Source organism: Patagioenas fasciata, chromosome 3 (genome assembly GCF_037038585.1).
Source record: "Patagioenas fasciata isolate bPatFas1 chromosome 3, bPatFas1.hap1, whole genome shotgun sequence".
NCBI classification, from domain to species: Eukaryota; Metazoa; Chordata; class Aves; order Columbiformes; family Columbidae; genus Patagioenas; species Patagioenas fasciata.
This window is the reverse complement of record NC_092522.1, coordinates 40,754,512-40,774,428: the sequence shown is the minus strand read 5'-3', so window position 1 is coordinate 40,774,428 and position 19,917 is coordinate 40,754,512. Positions and strand designations below refer to the sequence as shown.

Below are 19,917 nucleotides of genomic sequence, written 5' to 3'. Positions count from 1 at the left end.
ACTGAGAAGAAAGGAGGTTTAGGTCAAATATGCTGAAAATGTATTGTGCTAGTTCTCTGCAAATTGAGGTCCTATGTACTTTCATGTCGGAACCAGTTTAATTGCATCTTTGCTCTCTAAGAACATGAGAATGTGTATTATCTTAAGCTCAGGGAGACTCATGTGGACTTTTGGGAACATCACTGACTTTCTACAGCACCCACTTCTTTCTTGCTGGTCTAAGCTCCTCGACTGAGTCAGATTTAAAGGAGGCTCACATGCCCCCTGTTACCACTTGAAGTCATCATATCCTAACTCCACTAATCTCTTTCCAATAAAGGTTCCTTTTTCACTCATTTCTTTTTAGATACCTCTGCTGAAGATTTGTTATACTTCAATCTATTTCAGCCAGTATAAAGGCAAAATGGCAAAATGGAAGAACATACAGTAAAGCTGTAAATTGTTCCTCATTATGATCTTCATTTACATTCCCTTAGCCAGAAATCAGAACAAATTTATTTGAAACAATTATCTAAGTATGATATCATGGAACATGTTTGGTGCTTTATTGTAATTTAGATACAAGTTTATTCAGCTTGAATCAAGCTGACTGCAGAATGAGAGAAGGAAGCAAATCCTTACATTTCTAGAATACAACGGTTTTAATAGGAGTAGTTTACTTCGTCCTCTGTTTTTCCTGTTTTTTATAGTGAATGTTAAAACATGCTGCAACAGTCTGCACTGAAAACATACATGCTGTAAAGTAAAATAAAATAAAACAAAATAAAATAAAAAGCAGAGGCAGACCACAGTTGTAAGAGAAGGGAGGAAAAAAACTACCACTGAGCAAAGAGTGAGCACAAGTAGATATGAGTGGAAAGTTCCAGTAAGCAGGAGATGGAACCACAAATGAAGAGAGAGAAGGAGTGACCATAATGACAAGGAGAGTATTAGAAGCCAAAGCAGCACAACAGAAGCATAAAAGGAGAAAAGTATAATCCAGGAAATAGAAAGGACTCTTGCAAAATAGCAGGAGTAAAACTAAAACAGCAGGGGAAATACGAATAGCATTACAGAAAAAAAAAAAAAAGCTAAAATCATACAAAACCAAGAAGCAAATACAAAGAAGTAGATAAGCAAAAAATTGGTACTAGTAGGGTGTAGCAATTGCTATTGTATTTGTAGTGTCTAGGCCTTTGCTTTCACAGGGACAACTGGAGTGGATTAAAGCCTTTAGGAGGTGAAGAACATCGAGGGATGAAACAAGACCAGTGGTTGGCTCTTTCTGAGGTGGGACTCCTGTTGCCCCAGAGAGTAACAGACACAGGGAATCATGCCTGCTGATTGCAGTAACATGGGATTTACAATCTGATAGTTGCTGCTGGACACTGACTCGTTCTTCAGTGAGAGTCTGCAACAAGGGCCAGTATTTTATCCAGCCTTGTGTATTCCCTGTATTATATTCATAGTAAAGAAAAAGCCATTTATATCTCTCCTACAACTTAGACTACAGTGTTTTACCCCAAATGAATTGAATGTGAAGTACTGTTCAGGGTGTCACTGCAGGCTTGTATAGCTTCAGTATTTTTTGAACTTTCAAAACTTACTAAAATTGAATTAAATGTAGAGCATTGCTCTACATTTTAAAAATTGATTGCTTCATTTAGAAGGCTTACCTTTGCAGTTACAAGATGCAATTGTCATGCAATTTCAATAATTCCACACTTCTTATGGAGAGATGTAATTGTAGAAAGCTGAGGCAAGTCATTTTGCCTGCACATTACACTGCATCATCATCCACTTTGTGTTGTGGTCTCTTTTGTCAACCCTGAAACCACTATATAAAAATTAAAGATATTGGTATATTCTGTGTTTTCACAGTTCTCTAGGCATAAAACCACCCTTTTTCCCCCAAACACATTCTATATATAGATACAGAAACATTTTTGAAAGAGTCTTGATACCTTTTCCTTAAATGAGAAGAAAATGTATTCCACCATAGAGTTAAAAAAGGAGATACTATCATTCACTCTGTATTAGCAGACATTGCAACATAGACTTCAATATTCTAGTGAATCACGCCATCTCCCTTTATAGCTGATGTAGTGGAATTCCAATGTGGAATTTGGGTTTGGCGTTGTGAGACATTCAAAGACTGGGTTGGAAGGTTTGAGAAAAGTTAGGTAGGTGCATCAGTGGGCTGTCTGTTAGTAGCAGCATTAAGGCTCAGAAAAAGTGTATGGAATGACGATGGGAAAAAAACTAAGAAAAAATCTGCAGAGACTACAATGGGACAATATGTCTTGACTCCTCTTTTCTGTGTGTTAATCATTCAGTAATTAGAGTTTGGGATGGTTTTTCCTAGCTTTTCGCTCTTGCTAGCCAAAATTTGAATATCTCATTTGTTTATTCCTGTAAATAATCCATACTCAGGGATGCACTCTGAACACTGTAACTCCCTCAGTGGTAACTTCATCCATTTAAATAAACACTTTATTTTGATGTCAAACTAAGATGGGAATAATCATACATAATACACAAATAATCATACACACTAATCACACAAAATGTATGCTTCAGACATCGCAAAAATACTGGAAATAATAAAGTCAAATATAAATTAGGTAACACTTTTCTGCTTTAGTAACAATTACCTCATCTTTTTACCTTGATTTAGCAACAAATTGCATGGGGAAAAAGCTATAAAAGCAAAGACCGTCTAGGTATTCTTCCTTAGTGCAAGGAGAGTGCATCTTGGATTTGTGAATAATTTTGTAGACTTGGCAGAAAAAGAAAGTTTTATTATCCTTCTGTAGTGATTTGAAAGGGAATAACTATTATATATTAGACCTCAGTTAGTGAAATACAGCCATGGAGAATTGAGGATGAAGGCTTACACATGTGAAAGATAGTGAAAGTGCTTCATGAAGAGGATGGAATTATTATGAACTACTCATGCCAAATAAATATTATCTTCTAGTTAGAATAAAAGTCTTTGGCAGGGATCTCTGAAGATTACAGTGATATATTGGTTTTAGTAATGCTTACGATATACCTAACACAATAGAAGCTGATAAGAACTTCACTTGACTTGTGAAAGAAAAAAAATGTGCTGCTAGATGGTTTACAGAAGCTTGATCGTTTTCCAGTAATTCCACCTTTGAGATATCACTGCTACAAAGCCATTTTCATGAAGTCATGTGTTGTATGTGAATCCTAGGGTTATTTAGAGTAGATATTCAAGTGGGTAATTTGCCTCAGTGGACTCATGAGATTATTTTTTTAAACAGTTTTCTAGCATCACAGTGCCCAGTCCCTTCATTTTTATCCAGCTATGGTGAATCATGAGTTAATTCTAACAAAAGGAGGGAGGGTTAGTGTGGATCTGTGGAGGCAATATATTCAGAGAATTCCAGTTACTGATAAGTAACCTAGTTTTCTCCTTCATAAATTTGCCTCCCCAGATCCCCACCCCCGAAGATTACCCAGCAGTAGCAATCCACACCGAGAGGACGGCTGAGGAGTGCTAAATTGTAAAGGTACTGTGAAACAGTTCTCCTTATGTGATCTAGCCTCAGGGTCAAGAAAATAATGATGGTAAAGGTATGTAGCTAGCTTTGTGTAGCCACGCTACAAATTTTCCAAAAATGGACACCAGACTAAGCCAAGTTGAAATACTGACATAATTCTTGTCAAATATCTATTAATATTCTCTGGCCATTTTTTTTAATCTGTGAATTGGAGGATTGAAATCTAAAAGTATTTCAACAGGCTATGCATCTCTAGAATGCATTTTCAAAAGTTTTTAGAATAAAATGGCTTTCAGTCTTTACAGTACAATTATCAATGTGTCCATATGTGATATAATAAATTGGAGAAAAATATCCCACATAAGAGCTTGGAGTTTTTTTACATGCCATATATTTGCTGGAAGAAGGAAACTGAGAAGTCTTTTTTAAACAAGAGTTAGCTGGAATTACCATCAAACTATTAGAGGTTCAAACAGAAGACCTTTTTTAGACCTAAACATGCAATTCATGGAATTGAATTTAGTTTACTTTTCAGTTTGATTTTTGAACAACATTTTATAACACTCCAAATATTCATATGTTTATGCAAGCTAGGGATGTGAGCACTCTGAAATCAGGAATAAAAACAACAGCTGATGTTAGTGTTAAGAATAAGATATTTAGTGGAAAAGAGTTTTGAGACACCAGGTAGTTTGTGTGCAGTGTACTGTGTAGAGCTTCACCATATCTTGGTAATCATCTGTCTTTAAGACAAGACTCTTCTTTGGAGAGTCTTGTCCCATCTCCCATATCCCAAGCAGATTCCTCTTAAACAGTATCATGTTTTTATGAAACTCTAATATTAGTTTTATTATAGTCTGTGTGTATGAAACAGTTTGAGTGGGTGAAGTGGGAAAAAGAAACCACTAGATTTAAAAGGAGTTTGTGAGGAATGGTGACCAGACTTAAAAACCTTGGTTCTAATGTTTGTTCATTAATAATTCACAAATGTTTTTTGGAAGACCAGTTCCTCTTCAAATGTTCTTACCCTTTCTACTTTTTTTTTTTTCCGACAGCATCTTATTAAATTCATCCAAAATAATCCAATAATCTGAAATTCCAATATGCAGCTCAGCATATAATGTGTTCAATTGTTGCAAAGTACAGAGCAAACTATTTGTTATCACTACAGTGTTTAGAGGGGTCAAAGTCAATAAGCAATAGCTTTTACTACGATAGTGAAGTCTAGCAAAGACTGTGACTCAGAACATCAACCTGTTGGCAACTGACTTTGCTGCTACCTTTGTAGTCATGGTTGCATATGGAAAAGAAAACCATATGGTCGTCTTGCGTGGACTGAATTTACTGCCCTAAGTATCTGGTGCGTGTTTGTCCTCAAGTGAGTATTGGTTCCTAGCAGGAGGCAATTCCAATAATGTTTGTTTGAGGACAAACAACCTTTCTGTGGTTACTGCCCTAGCCTTCTGCCGTACTTCAGTTGACATTTTTCACAAATTTTAAATGGTATTTCAGCTGCCTATCCTAACATTAAAAAGCTGAGTATTTGTGGTAAAAATACAGTTATGTTAGCCTGAAACACTCAGGAACATATTTACCTTTTTCTGAAGTCAGAACACATCACTATCATTCTGAGTTCAAGCAATATCCTGTGCCTGAATTCTCAGGTTGTAGCACAAATTCTTGTTTATTCCCCATGGGCAGCATGCCTTTATACATTTTCAGAATTACATTTCACCCCACTATTACTATTTCATCCCCCTAAGCCCTCCTATTGCCTTGCATAGAAGGATTGTTTACTCTATTGACATTACCTCATTGGCATTTCATATTTCATAAGAAAAGTTGGTGAACATACTTCTGCTACTCAGAAGAACTCAACTATCCAGTCAGATATTTCCCTAAGCAGCACAATGAGAGAGATTTTCCTTTTAATGTGTTTCCTATTCATCCTTTTGTTTCTGTTTTAGTCTTCTACCTCCTATCTAACCATTAGTTTAGTTCCCTTGGTGATGTCGTCATAACTTATCAGTCAGAGAAATAAAGATTGCTTATACTATGTGAACAAAAGCTTGATCCCATTCTCTTAAGAGCTGCAGTGATGTGCAGGTGTGTAATGCAGTTCTCTCAAACTCTGAAAGGTAGTCTTCAACCTGCATTAGTTTTTAAAACATTTCCTATCTTCTCCTTTCATACCAGTTACCCTGATACACTTTTGAAGCAGGTAGTAGCCCAGTTAGGGCTGGATCTCTTCCCTGCAAATGCATTCCATTATTTGGGATTCAGGTTCCTGATGAAATTTATCTAAGAAGAAGTGGGAAAAGCCCCCCAAAAAGTAACCTACAAGCATTTTGCTATAATAAATTTCCTCTGTTCATTGGAATTGACTTTCATGAACCACTTCTCTTTAACATTTGTCACTTGAAATGCAAAATCTTAGCAGAAAATCTGTTTTTACTTATCCTTTCATAATGAACTTCATTATTTTATTAATGATGAATTTAAAGCTATAGCAAAGGCTACAGAGATATAGTTGGGATGATAATTGCATACACTGAATTTGATTCACATTTGAATCTTTAGGCTTGCAATCTTCTTTTTTTTTTCTTTCTCTGAGAGCTACACTCTACTCTGTAAAACCGGTGATTTACTCTATTTTCTGAAAAAAATACCCAGTTCAGAAGAGTGGATTACACTTTTCAACAGGCCTGTGCAGCAGACATAAACTTTGTATGTGCACAAGAAGATACTTCAGTTTGAGCCTGTAATTGTCATGTTTTTAATAATGTTTTAGTAGGAGAAATTTAGGTGGTTAGATGTGAAGTCAGAAAGAAGATTAGAATTCACTTTCTGATTTTCATGACATTAAATTTCTTCATAGAAAATGTTTTTCAAAAACTGTTTAAAAGCTATTTCCACAGCTTGTAGCATCAACCCATCAGAAATTTAAGTATGAAAGCATGTTAATTTTAATAATAACTTCTCAGAAGGCATCATTTTTAGCATCTTATTAGAAAGACTCTGTCAGGAGAGGTTTATCTAGATTGTTCTGATGCCCCCATATAGCATTGATATAACAGTGCTGAGTTCAGATGTGAACAGTGGTCTGTTTTGACTTCAGCAAACTTTCCCTGTTCCTTTGACACAACCAGAATTTTAATGTTATTTTGTATCCTCTTCCGTGTCTGTTCCTGAGTGGCAGTGATGGTTAGTCAGTCACCCATCCCGCGGCTCTGAAGAACTTTCCTTTCTTGGCCGTTTATCCTCAAAAGAATTTTCACTTTGTAACTCACTATGTGTAGGATTAAGCATGGAAGATGCTGCCTTTAAAGTGGATCTTCTGGTTAGTATGTCAGCAAACTGAGTTTTAAGTATATTTAACATCATAAGCTACTTGGGATGAGCTACTTTCTCCTCATGTTGCACTGTCCTAGACACCTTGGCACTTCTGTTAACTTTACACATAAAAAACTTGGTTTGCTTCTCTGAAAAGCAGTTGCACTAAGCAGATCAAAGTAATCAAAATAGAATAGAAGATCAAAAGCATATTTGACTCTGGGTTAATGTGGAGTCATTACATACTCAAACCTTGGTGTTGGACTTTGATAGCCCTCTTTAACACAAATCTGGAGAGAAAAAAGAAATACCCCAACTCAAAAATGGTTTTGTTATTTCTGTTTTTTCAGATTTTTTTTTTTCCAACTTTTCACTTTAAGATACCTATTCATTTCTGCCATCCCATTGTATTTGTACCTTCTTGATCCTTGACCTGTCTTCCATGAGCCTGACATTTATGGACAGCCACTTAAACGCTTCATCTCCATGACAAAGTACACTTCAGGAAATGAATGGTTCTGATCAATCCAACCTGTGCGATTACAGGATTATTCACTACTCAGTTCTGAGCATTAACAGGAGATATCATGACTTACACCATATCAAAGGTCATAACTGAGCTTAATTATTTTTTGGAGATATTCCAGTGTAGGTGTACTTTTCCATACATTCTTTATAAACTTCAAGTCTAACTTTAAAAATTATGACTACCTTATGAAATCATGCATAATGAAAAGCATACTTAATTTTATTATCACTATATGCTGTCAGGGAATAATTTTGTACAAACATCCTACTGTAAAAGATCCTTTAAAAAAGAACATTTTTAATTATTTTAACTTCCTTCAATGAATGTCTTTCTCTTTGCATTAGATATATATCACCCTTTACTAGACAAGAGTATCTACATTTCCTCTCCATTATAATGCTTTTAAATCAGCCTTAGAGGCTACATGTTTGAAAGATCTGGTATTTTCATAGGTCAGACTGAACTCTATCCTTCAAAATCTTGTAAAACTTCATTAAAATCTTTGTATATGTGTGCATGAGTAAAGCAAGGACCTGAGATAAGAGTTATCATTGCTCTCAAAGGTTAGATCTGACAGAGGAAAATGCTTAAATATTTTGGCATTGGTTCTCTGCTGACAAAGACAACCTCTAGAACCAGATGTGAAAGGTTCTGGCATTTCTTCTTCTGTTTTCTGAATGACAAATGAACTTGCAGCTTTTTAGCTTCAGGCAACAAATTTCCATAAAAGTAGAGGGGTAGGAGCCATGAACTTGATGATGATCTTCATCTTAGTTAAACTGAGAGCTGTTGTTTAGGATTATTAGGCTCCTGTGTTGTGTGGCACTTGTATGCCTGAATTCTACTGCAGAGGTAGGCAGTGAATTTATCAGTTGTCCACGAGGCTTCAGTCTCACTCTGGGGCACTAAGAAACATGACTTCTTTACCAAATGAGCATTAACCTGGTAGAATAGATAAGGGAACACTTAGCTTAACCACATCTAGTTAAGTCTACCCTTTGTAAGTAGATTCTGTTCTATTTTGCAGTCTTAAATGCAGCATTACAAAAACAGAAGAGAAAATATCTAAATAAAGCAGAGACTCCTGTTTACTGTGCATTACTGTGTTAGAGACCTGAAGATTTTCCTTCACCTTTCAGACCCACAAAAGTAACGTAAAGAACAGAATAAGTCAATGTACTGATCTCCGTGTAACAAGCACTTCATAGTGGTGTGGCTGTGTGCACTGGAGATGAGCTGTCCTTTGATTATCACTCTGAAAATCGATCCTTTGAATATCACCTATCATATTCGTCTCTTAAAGAATCGCAGTTATATTTTCCTCTTTTTCTACTTTGATCTTACTTTGGCTATTGTAGTAATGGTGATTTTTTTTCATGTGTTTTGCATCCCTAGTACAACAAAAATAAATGTTTTCTTTTTCCTCTCACCTCTGCTACCAATAAATGAATTTTGTATCCCAGAGTATGTTAACAGTGTTTTTTCTGTCACTTCTTTCAAGAAGAACAAAAAGAAACTCTTCATTCTCAAAACAGTGCATTCCTGATGACAGTGAATATAATGATCATTATTTATTACTCTTCCTTTAGTTATTTATATAATGGCCAACATTATTTACCTGTTGGAGAGGTCCGGAGGAGGGCCACAAAAATGATCAGAGGGATGGAACACCTCTCCTATGAGGACAAGGTGTGAGAGATGAGGTTATTCAACCTGCATGAGGGAAGGCTCTGGGGAGAGCCTTTAAGCCTTTCAGCACTTAAAAGGTACTTATAAGAAGGATGGGGACAGACTTTTTAGCAGGGCCTGTTACAACAGGACAAGAGGTAATGGTTTCAAACTAAAGGAGGGGAGATTCAGGCAAGACATGAGGAAAACAATTTTTACAGTGAGGGTGGTGAAGTATTGGAACAGATTGCCCAGAGAGTTGGTAGATGCCCCATCCCTTGAAACATTCAGGGCCAGGCTGGACAGGGCTCTGAGCAACCTGATCTAGTTGAAGATGTCCCTGCTCATTGCAGGGGGGTTGGTCTGGATGAGCTTTGAAGGTCCCTTCCAACCCAAACTAATCTATGATTCACTGGAGAAATTGAGGTGCCAACAATCTGGCATCTCTCTTGTGCCACAAGAGGCTGATAAAACATGGTAGCAGACTTGAAGAGACAGGTCTTTCAGTCTAGCATTTCTAAGCTTAGATCATCTCTTAGGATAGTATGGTTACATTTTTAAAAATCGGGTCTTAATCACCAAACAGTTGACAGCAACTAGCGTGAGGAATAAAAGTTGTTAATATATCCCAGCCTTGCAGTTCTGTTTAAAACAAATAGAGGAGAAATAAAGATGCTCTATATTGAGCAGAAACCTATTAAACCTATATAGTCTGTTGAAGCTGTATGTTCTTTTAAACATTTTATTGAAGGGCAACAAAGTCACAGATGTTGTACTCCTTTGGCTGTGCACCTGTTCATAAAATCATGTTAGTTTAGGGTGCCAGGTAGTACTCCCCCAAGTTCTTGACTGAAGCTGAAGACGTTTTGTGGTGTTTACACATACAGTTTGGGTCATCACTGGAGAATTCTGTCAAATATTTTAAAATTAGGACAGTCCAAAGGTAAGGCTTATCAGTATTTAAAATGGATCAGAAGATTCATTCTGCTAAAGATGCATTTGTCTGCTATGAACAGTTTTCACATTGTGATAACCTACGTGTGTCCTTCGCAGGGGAGGAGCTGTGCACCGGCCTCATTTCGGGCTGTTCCTTGGACTGTTCCTTCGGCTTCCAGACGGACATCCACAACTGTGAGATCTGTCAGTGCCGACCGCGGCCAAAGAAGTGCAAACCCATTTTCTGTGACAAGTACTGTCCCTTTGGATACTTGTACGTATTCTCATTCTTAAAGCATATTTAATACACTCCCTGTACATATTGAAAATATGCAAAATCCAGGCATGTGTACTTGTGTTTGGTTTGTGACAAAGCGGGGAGGAAATGTGGGAAAATAGAAATTTTATTACTTGATATGAGATTAAAGTATTCTTCAAAATGAATTTTGATCAAGAAATTAAGAAACAACTAAAAAACAGCAGCAGATTATAAAAGCAAAGCAGTGCTTAATTTTTTTTTGAAGAATATTTGACGAACAAGATGAAAAAGCTACTTAAAAGTAATGTCTCTTGCAAGTACCTTTTTGAAATTCTCTTTGTGTGTTCTGCTGTGACACGCTTTCATTTTGCTGCCCATTTATTTTATTCAAATGTTTTTTCAATATTTTGAGGGTTTTTTAGTGTTGATATGACAGTGGACTATTTTTAGTGAGATACTTGTGATAGTTACATGATTTGTGAAAACCAGTACCATCTCGTATAGAGTTTTTGTAAACGTGTTGAAAACCTGTATTGTTGCTGGAGTTCTTTCACCATAAAACCAAACATTTGCAGTATTTATTCAGCTGTGGAACAGGTGACAAGAACTGGACAGGTCTTTTGTCACAGAAATTTCTTAGTAATCAGTCTTGTGGCTTATATATATATTTTACCAATACATTTCAGTTTTGATCTGTCCATTCCATGTTACTGCCTGCTGTTCGTAACAGTTTAATTTCTACCTCATGTCAGTTGATCTTCAGATAATGTTCATGTGTTATTTGCTTTCTTAGTGTTCATAAAATGAAGTTTACTAGTGTTGCAACTCTTAGTGTTTGGTACTGATACTCCTTTAATTTCTGGTTAATTTCACAAGTCTGTTTGACAGTTGTTTGTAAATGCTGCAGGTTTTTGTAACGGTAATCTGTAGTAATCCTCCTCTTTGTACGCAGTTTTAATAAAGTTTGGGGGAATCAAAATATGGTAAAAACTGAATGACCAGAGAGGTACCAGAGGCTTCAGAAAAAGAGAAATGAAGCTGTAACATAGTGGTATTCTCACAGATTTTATCAGCTCTGCTCATAGATGGTGCCAGCGAACCATTTATATCCTCTCCGGTCATGCTGCCAAATTGGGGAAAAAAGAAAAAGAGAATACCAGCCTTACGCCTTCCTTTAATCTTCATGTTATTCTTAGCCACAGAGTGATGTTCCATTTAGGTGAATACAGTGTTCTGGTTGACCTCTTTCTTATTGCCCATACAGCTCTTGCATTGTGCTTCGTGCCAAATAGGCAGTGGCCTTACATCAAACAAAAAGCAGACCCATATCTCATGGAACAATTATGGCACAAATACGCTGCAATACACAGCCAATAAAAGGGAAAAAAAAAGAAAAAAAAATTTGAAGAGTATGCTTGCCTTGAAAACAGTAACTTTTTTTTTTTCTGCTTGACTTGTATCCTTGAGGCATCCCTAGTGTAATTTGAAAAGACCTACATAATAGCAGTCCAGCAAAACAAATACCATTTAATATAATCCTGTATCTATTACTTGAGATACAGTATCAGGCTTGCCTGTGGTTAAGTAATTGAAGTTTTTGCTGGGAACAGCACTCATGAGAGTGATAGAATTGAAATAGGACAAAATAAGGGAAAGACAACAAAAAATAAATCAAACTTCACTTCTTTCCCCAAACTCAAAGTTTAGTAGATGAGAGATGAAAAGTAAGACTTTTAAATTAGAAGGTTAATATAACTATTTTTAAGCATGTTGACTGCAAGAGTGGCTGGGAGTTATTTTCAGTTTTGCAAGTGAGAGAAGGTAGAGCAAGAGGGAAGTTACAGCAAAAGGATGTCAGTTTTGTTGTTCCCACAACTTTTGCCCAGTGGTTTCAAAGGCAGCGATGGCTGAAGATGGGTAGGAGAATGAAAGAAACATGAAAGATTGACCAGAAATAATGAATGGTTAGTTGTCTTAGTTTTTTAGATTGGATAAAGCTGTCTATGTTAAGGATCAAAGGAGTGAAGTCAATTAAAACAGGTGCAAAGCACACAAAATTGCTTAGAAAGTGTCTGGGCAGAGTGAAGCCTGAGCCATGCCGTTGAGCAGGCACAAAATGCAGGATGAATTCTCTTAAAGCGAGGAGCCAAAGAGGCAAAGGGTGTCGGGATGTCTGAAACTGTGAGAATTCCATGTTGGAATCAGCAGGAGGGGTGTCCAAGATGGGCAACAGCAATAAAGGAATAGGAACGTACAACTATATTCAAGCATTTACTGGAAACTGCCATGTAGTCCTGACATGGTGTAACCATTTCTCCAGGGGCAATGAAATAATTTGCGCTAGCTTTCATTTTATTTTGAACTTTGACCCAGAATATATTTGCAACAAAGATGGAAACCATCTTTTTTATTCATGATACATAAAGCATCTTCAGTAGCAAGTACAGGATGTAAGCTCAGCAGTCTCAAGACTGTAAATCTGAACATTTATTTTTATTTCTGTTTTATATTTGTGTTCTAAAAACTAATTTCCATTAACAATACTCAGTCACTGGTTATTTTTCAAATTGGTTTATAAACTCGGTGGAAATTTAATGGGCACACTAGGCTGTTAGGTCTTGGGATTTATCCTTTTTCTGTATTGTAGCTCTTAGTTTATTGTCTGTAACAAGGTCAATAGAGTAAAGCTATCAGGAAAGAATCTGAAAAGACTTTTTTCATCCCCATGCTCGAGGAGTGTGTGCATGTGTTTGCGTAACAGCAGAGACAGTTGGTATGAACTACGCATTTTTTTACTGTTTATTCAGTGTGATTGAACAGTATTTAGCTTGGAACAGGAAAAGCTTTTATTAATTTTATTATTACAAGTACATGAATAAATTATTATTTTTAAGGTCATTTGTGTTAGCCTATTCAAAAATCATAATATGAGAAAAACATTTAATAAGATCTATTTCATGCCTTTTTGACACTGCCTTTTTGGACTTACACAGAAATAGCTTGACTATATTCATGAGCCAAGGTCTAGATGTTTCTTTCCATCTCAATTAACTATTCTTTGACTTTTCTGCAGTAGCTAGAGCAGTCAAGTTTGTTTCTCCCTTTGGTTTCTTTCAGTTTACTACTGCTGGTTTTCTTCACTGGCAGTCTCAATGTAGATGTCACATTTAAGTTTTAAAAATGTTTTTCTACTGCTGATAAGGAATGTTCTGAACTACACTTACGAAAGTCATTTACTATTATTGTGTTTTGTTTGTGTAAATGTATTAAATTTACTGTTAAATTCTTTTAGTTTATTGTACAACACCTTCCCCAATAACATGGATTTAGGAAGAAACACTCTCTTCCACATCATGAGTAGCTTTTTCTGGTTTGGTTATATAAACTCTGATTTTTGTTTAGAGGAAAGTGGACAGTATTTTTACAACTTTAAGTGGAACATAGTAGAGATCTTGATAATGTGTTGAGCTGAATATTTTTTTACCTGCAAATTTCTGAATCTTCAGTAAAAAGCAAATATTCTTTTAAGATAAGACAGTAAATTGCCATTCCTGGGCCTGTGCTCCCAGTGTGCATGACTGGCAGTAATGTTCTTGATTTAAGTCTACCTCATTAGTGATCAGACCATGTGTAACTTCTAAAAAGGACAGTATTTTTTTCAGTCCTGTTTCGTTCTTTTCAGTAAAGATGTGCCTGTTATTTCTGCTTACATATATTTTTATTCTGCAACTTCTGATTTTTATTTTCTTTTCTTAAACAAAGGTCTCTCTTTACTGTTGTCTCCTATGCTACTTGTTAGTATGGATTTGTTTTGCAGGGCAGTTGGCTGCTACATGTGAACTGAATATATTAGTGAATTAATGAACTGATTAATTCAGAAACTTGTTACTTGGTTTGAGAGGTCTGACTTTCATGGTCTATCTCTCATGAACTGTGACTTAACTTGTTTTCTAAAGAAAGCTTTAAACAAAGATGAAGAAGATCGATATGTATAATGGGAAGATGACTCTCAGATTGCAATTAATTTGACCCATGCTAAGGATTATACTCTGACACACTAGTATAAATAATCAATACATTTTTGAACAAGAAGAAATCTGATATAATTCTATTGGCCTTCTCTTTTTGCACTTTAGGTGAGATGCGCCTGCATTATTTTGAAAGGCCTAAAGGAGAAATCTCTAAAAATTAGTATTAATACCCCATTTGAAAATTGAAATTTTATTTTATTACCCTCCATTAAGGGGAGGGGGTTAGAATACTGCTACACATTAAAGCACATAAATTAAATCTGATCTGAAAATGCAGGTGCAGACATTAGACTGTTGAAGTCCTTACACCATTGCTTTTTGATATGCACCACAGAAGCTGAGGCTCTTCTCTAATTGTGTATCTTCTATTTAGCCTTATCACATGCAGTGTGATGCCTTTACATACTCTACTTTTATATCTTCACAGAAAGATAAGACACAGGAATAGAGCCTAACATACTTGGCACCTTAATAAACTGATTTCTGTGTTTGACTGCAATCCTCTTGACCTACAGAGTCCCTTAGTTTGTCTGATCTGTGAGTATCATCAGCTGATACCTGTGCCTGAGCAGTTAAGGTTAATATTGTTAAAAAAATTGTGGTATGTGTTGATAATAATCTAGCTGATTTTATGGGGAAATATGAAGTTGACCATGCCATCATCTTCAATGTGGGCATACCTGAAGCTTGTATTAATGCTGTCTACGCAGAAATAGTTCAGTCTTCTGAACAAAAATCAAAGAGGACTGAAAAAAAGAAAGATGGGCTTAGCATTATATAAAGAAATCGATTGAATCGTTCATTCTCCTGGAGTGCTTTGCTGCAATAGAGAGTGGATGTCTTGATTTCTGAGAAGGATCGGAAAAGTCCTATGAGTATTGTCCATGAGCCTCAAGAGTACTTTAAACACAGTGATGCTTAGTCCTGTGTGCAAGTATTTTTCATTGTCAGTCATGTGCCAAGGATAATCCGTTAAAGGATACAAATTTCAGACACAAACTCAAGTGATTTTCTAAACTCATGGAAGAAGCAAGCAACTTCTAAGAAACCATGTGATACTGTCACATAAGAGTAGGAAAAAAGTTTAGAAAACATAGTAAGGTTTATGATGTTGAAGAGAATGATAAGACAGGCTTTGTTTCCTAGATTTGCTAGGCTTACTTTGTACACCTGAGGAAGACTAAAACTACCGAATAATAAGCTTCAAAATGGAAACTCTGATCTTCAGAAATTGAAAGTGTCTGGAATGTAATGAAAAGGAAAAAAAAGTGGTAAACAGGTTGAAGTTAAAAAGCGTAAATATCGAATCTTGCAATTTGCAACTATTCATTTGAAGTCCTAGACATGATAAAGTGACACCTGGATGAGACATTGACTCACAGAGTGTCAGATCTGGACCAGTGAATGACTTGCCCAGATAGTCCCCAGGTCAAGACGTTGCTGTCTGCCTCATCCCACGCTGTCCCACTCGAGGTGGTGGGGGTCAGTGAGAACGTCACACAGGTCAGGACTTGTTCCATGGGCTAGCACTGAACCATGCCTCATCTTCAAATAGAAGGCATTATAAAAAAGATAATGTTTAGCCTCTCATAGAATTGCACTGCTTGCTGTAAAGAGCAGTAACTTTCAGTCTGTGTGTACAACTCAATTAGTATATTGACCTACAGAGTAAAATTACTTATTTCTGTATGTACTTTCTGTACTTAGATAAGCTGAAACACTTTCGCCTTTTGTTTTTTAAACTACAGTGTGCATAAAACCGTTTTATTAGAAAATCTATGTGAACAATGTCCTGGTGGACAACAGGATGACCATGAGCCAGCACTGTGCCCTTGTGGCCAGGAAGGCTAATGGCATCCTCGGGTGTATTACAAGGGGGGTGGTCAGTAGATCGAGAGAGGTCCTCCTTCCCCTCTACTCCGCCCCTCTACTCCGCCCTGGTGAGACCCCATCTGGAATATTGTGTTCAGTTCTGGGCCCCTCAGTTCAAGAAGGACAGGGAACTGCTGGAGAGGGTCCAGCGTAGGGCAACAAAGATGATTAAGGGAGTGGAGCATCTCCCTTATGAAGAAAGGCTGAGGGAGCTGGGGCTCTTTAGTTTGGAGAAGAGGAGACTGAGGGGTGACCTTATTAATGTTTATAAATATATAAAGGGTGAGTGCCATGAGGATGGAGTCAGGCTCTTCTCAGTGGCAAACAATGATAGGACAAGGGGCAATGGGATCAAGCTGGAACACAAGAGGTTCCACTTAAATTTGAGAAAGAACTTCTTCTCAGTGAGGGTAACAGAGCACTGGAACAGGCTACCCAGGGAGGTTGTGGAGTCTCCTTCCCTGGAGACATTCAAAGCCCGCCTGGACACATTCCTGTGCGACCTCACCTAGGCGTTCCTGCTCCAGCAGGGGGATTGGACTAGATGATCTTTTGAGGTCCCTTCCAATCCCAAACATACTGTGATACTGTGATACTGTGAAAAGCATTTTAGAAATGACAGCAGATATTAATGAGCATAGTGTGGTAGCTGTGAGATAAATGTGTTTTAAGAACAATTTGATTTCAAGCTGATGCAAGTGTTTAAGGAACCCTGTCTTTTGGGATGATGCTTCCCTTGCATTTTTGTACATCTGAAAAATAACTGAACTTTAAACTTTTTAAGCTAATTGGAAAATAATCTTCAATTTAAATTCTGTTTTCAAATGTAGAATGTAATTTAATTTTGCACAGTGCTTGGCTGTTCTTTTTGAATGGTGACTGTTCAATAAATCTTAAGATTATTGCAATTGAAAAAAAAAAATGGAAATAAGCACCCTAATCCTGTCACTGTGTACAAAATATACAGATAATTTCACTGAATGAAATTAATAACATTGAAAGATAACCATCTGTGTAAGATCATAGTATAAAGGGCTAAAATTGTGGTAAGAAGTATTTTAAGACCGTTTCACTTCAAGTTGTACTTTGGTGCTAAAATTATATAGATTTGCAATTCTGTAGTATATTTGTTTGATTCATTACTGCAACCATGCAAATTTCTTTGCTAGAATAACAAGCCTTATGTGACTTCCGAACCTGTTATGATCATCAAAAGCATAGGATGTAATGGAAGATAAATCTCTATTTTAATGTAAAACTTTGGTCACAGATGGGAGACTGAAGAAGCAAGTATTAAAAGAAAAGTATTTTAGAGAGCAAAAAGTTAAGGAGTAATCATGATGTTTGTTGTTTGGTTTTGTTTGCTTTCAATGGAGTTCACTGTTTTAAAGTTCTACATATTAATGGAAAGAAGGATTTCTTTTGATATTAAAAGGTCTGTGGTTACAGAGATTGAGGAGGAAAAATGTAGATGGACAGGAAGTCTTCTGTTCTCTATCCTATGTGCAGATTTGTTTTCCTCAGCCTTTAACTAAAATTAAATAAAGTTTTCTAGAGCTTGAAGTCAGGCTTTCTAGATATTTACATAATATCTGTCCCTTTAGATATTCTTTAACTTCCCATGTCTTGTCTTTGTTTTGAGGGGAAGTAGTGTGCTTTTAATGGTGTAGTATTCAGTAAGGGATCTGTCAGTTTCCCAATAAATGTTTTTCCCAATTTTAGTGAGTTACCTCCTTAGAGTGATATGTTTATCAGCAAACTCAGGAAGATTGTTTAATATCTGTTTGTTTGTTTCTTTTCCCCTCTTTGTCTTGAACTTCTTCATTTTAGCTTTTCTTTTCCCCCTGTATCTTGGGAAGGTGCAGAAAATTACTGTATCTGTATACAAAGGGAAGTAGTACACTTGTGCCTAGAGTTTGAACGGTATTACCTGTCTTCTTGAAAACAGGCAAGCAAATATTGAGCATAGGATTCCCAGAAGGAGCATGTTTATACTGCTGTGAAGAGATGCTGTCAGGGAGTGCTCAAGCCTCCTGCCTGGCTTCACCTGGAAGCTTTGGAAGCATTTGTGTTCTTGATTCTCTGTACTCTGCTAAAACGTTCTCTGGTTTTCTCTGTTCCAAAATGTGTTACTGTGTGTCTGTATGGGTCACTGGCGTTCCACTTGCTCTTTTTCAAGTAAGCTTTGTGACTGTTTCTTTAGTGTTTTTGGAAATCTCTCTGTAGTTTTAATATGCAAGAGAGGAAATCTACTGTTCTTCATCTATTGTTGAAGGAAAAAAGTTATCAGTAATTTGTGTTAGAAAACATAGTAATTGAAACAGATTCCTACCCACTCCTCCAATTTCACAGTTTTAGAAGTTATTTTTTCTACTTTTTCACTTGAAAAAATAATTGATCATCAATAGTAGTCACAAGCAGGTACATCTAGATTATCTGCTGTGGCTTGACAGTACCAAATGCAGAGATTTTGTCAGTCATGTGGAGGCAACACATGCCAGGGATGGAGACCTGTACACCCCTTGGACCAATGAACCTAAGGGTGATAGTTAACCATAATGTTCTTTACTTGATCAGTCACTTCTTTAGGGGATGCTTTTGCTTTAAAGATCATGACATGTAGCTATTTAAAGTGACCTGCTGACCTTTGACAAATTATTTTGATCATCTAGGAAGAACAAGCATGGCTGTGAAATCTGTCGGTGTAAGAAATGCCCTGACCTGCCTTGTGGTAAAATCTGTCCGATGGGCTTCCAGCAGAACAATCATGGCTGCGTTATCTGCAAGTGCAGAGGTAGGTGCAAGTACATTATCACCTGTAACTACAGCTTGTTTTCAAAGCAGGTGGAAGCTAGAGCAAAATAAAAGGAATAATGTACAGATTATGTAAGAATTAAAATATAGTAAGTGGAGGGGAGTCAGTTCATCTTTGCTCAAAGGAGTGTATTGTTTTGCAGGTGTTTGTTATTATCTGTGTTCATCCTGGCTTCAACAGAAGGGCACAGCTCTGCCTCCGTCTCTAATTACGAAGTCACAAAAGTCAGTTTGTTACTATTAATACAAATTAGGTTAGGCTCTTAATAAGTAACTACTAGAAATAAGCTAGTTGAGGTTTTTTGTTTGTTTTCTTAGCAGCAGTGTTTATTTTAACTGCTTCATCATCATCTTTTCTTTGCAAACTCAAGTCTTGGATTTGATAGATGCCCTGAACACTACCTAAAATTACGGTGCTGTTTCTTGGACACTTTCAGCTGGTCTTGAGGAACAGTGAGTGGTGAGAGCACTTACCCAGGAGAAAGGACTGGGTATTCTTAAGCTGAAGATTTCACATGTGCCACATCCCAGGCTTGTAACCACCGAGTCTGAGGTGGAGATTGAGATAAGATGTTCATTAGTTGTCTTCTTTAGTTTTGTGCTGCTTTTAAGCATGTATCTTTTTAAAGATGTTTTCAGTTTGTGTTTTGTATTAGTCTGGATATCGGACTTCCTTCATTGCTTATCTGCACGTGTGGCATTTAATAACTTTTCATCTGTGCTCAGGCTCTCTCTGATCTTAGCTGCTCTTTCATGCTTATTTTCTTTGATTCTTGCTCATGTGTTTTGCTTTCTAGCTATAGGCATGTACATTTGAGTATTTTCCCATTATTAACTTTTTTAGCAGCCGTTTGTTTTGCATTGTAAAACGTGATAAAATATAATAAGAAAAGCTATTGGAACATGGAATTAGAAGAAATTATATGAGTTCCTGAAGTCAATCTTCTGTGGTTGGAGGCCAACATG

The 19,917-nt window shown here is 36.7% G+C and overlaps 1 protein-coding gene across 2 annotated transcripts in view; it reads left to right on the top strand.

The window, feature by feature from the left end:
• The window catches only part of CRIM1 (cysteine rich transmembrane BMP regulator 1), a 188,507-nt gene that overhangs the window by 145,898 nt on the left and 22,692 nt on the right, over positions 1-19,917 (top strand). For both annotated transcript variants that reach the window (XM_071806186.1, XM_065834389.2), the window contains 2 exons: positions 10,093-10,249; positions 18,810-18,931. In XM_071806186.1, the coding sequence (XP_071662287.1) occupies positions 10,093-10,249; positions 18,810-18,931 (279 nt within the window). The remainder of the gene's footprint in view (positions 1-10,092; positions 10,250-18,809; positions 18,932-19,917) is intronic.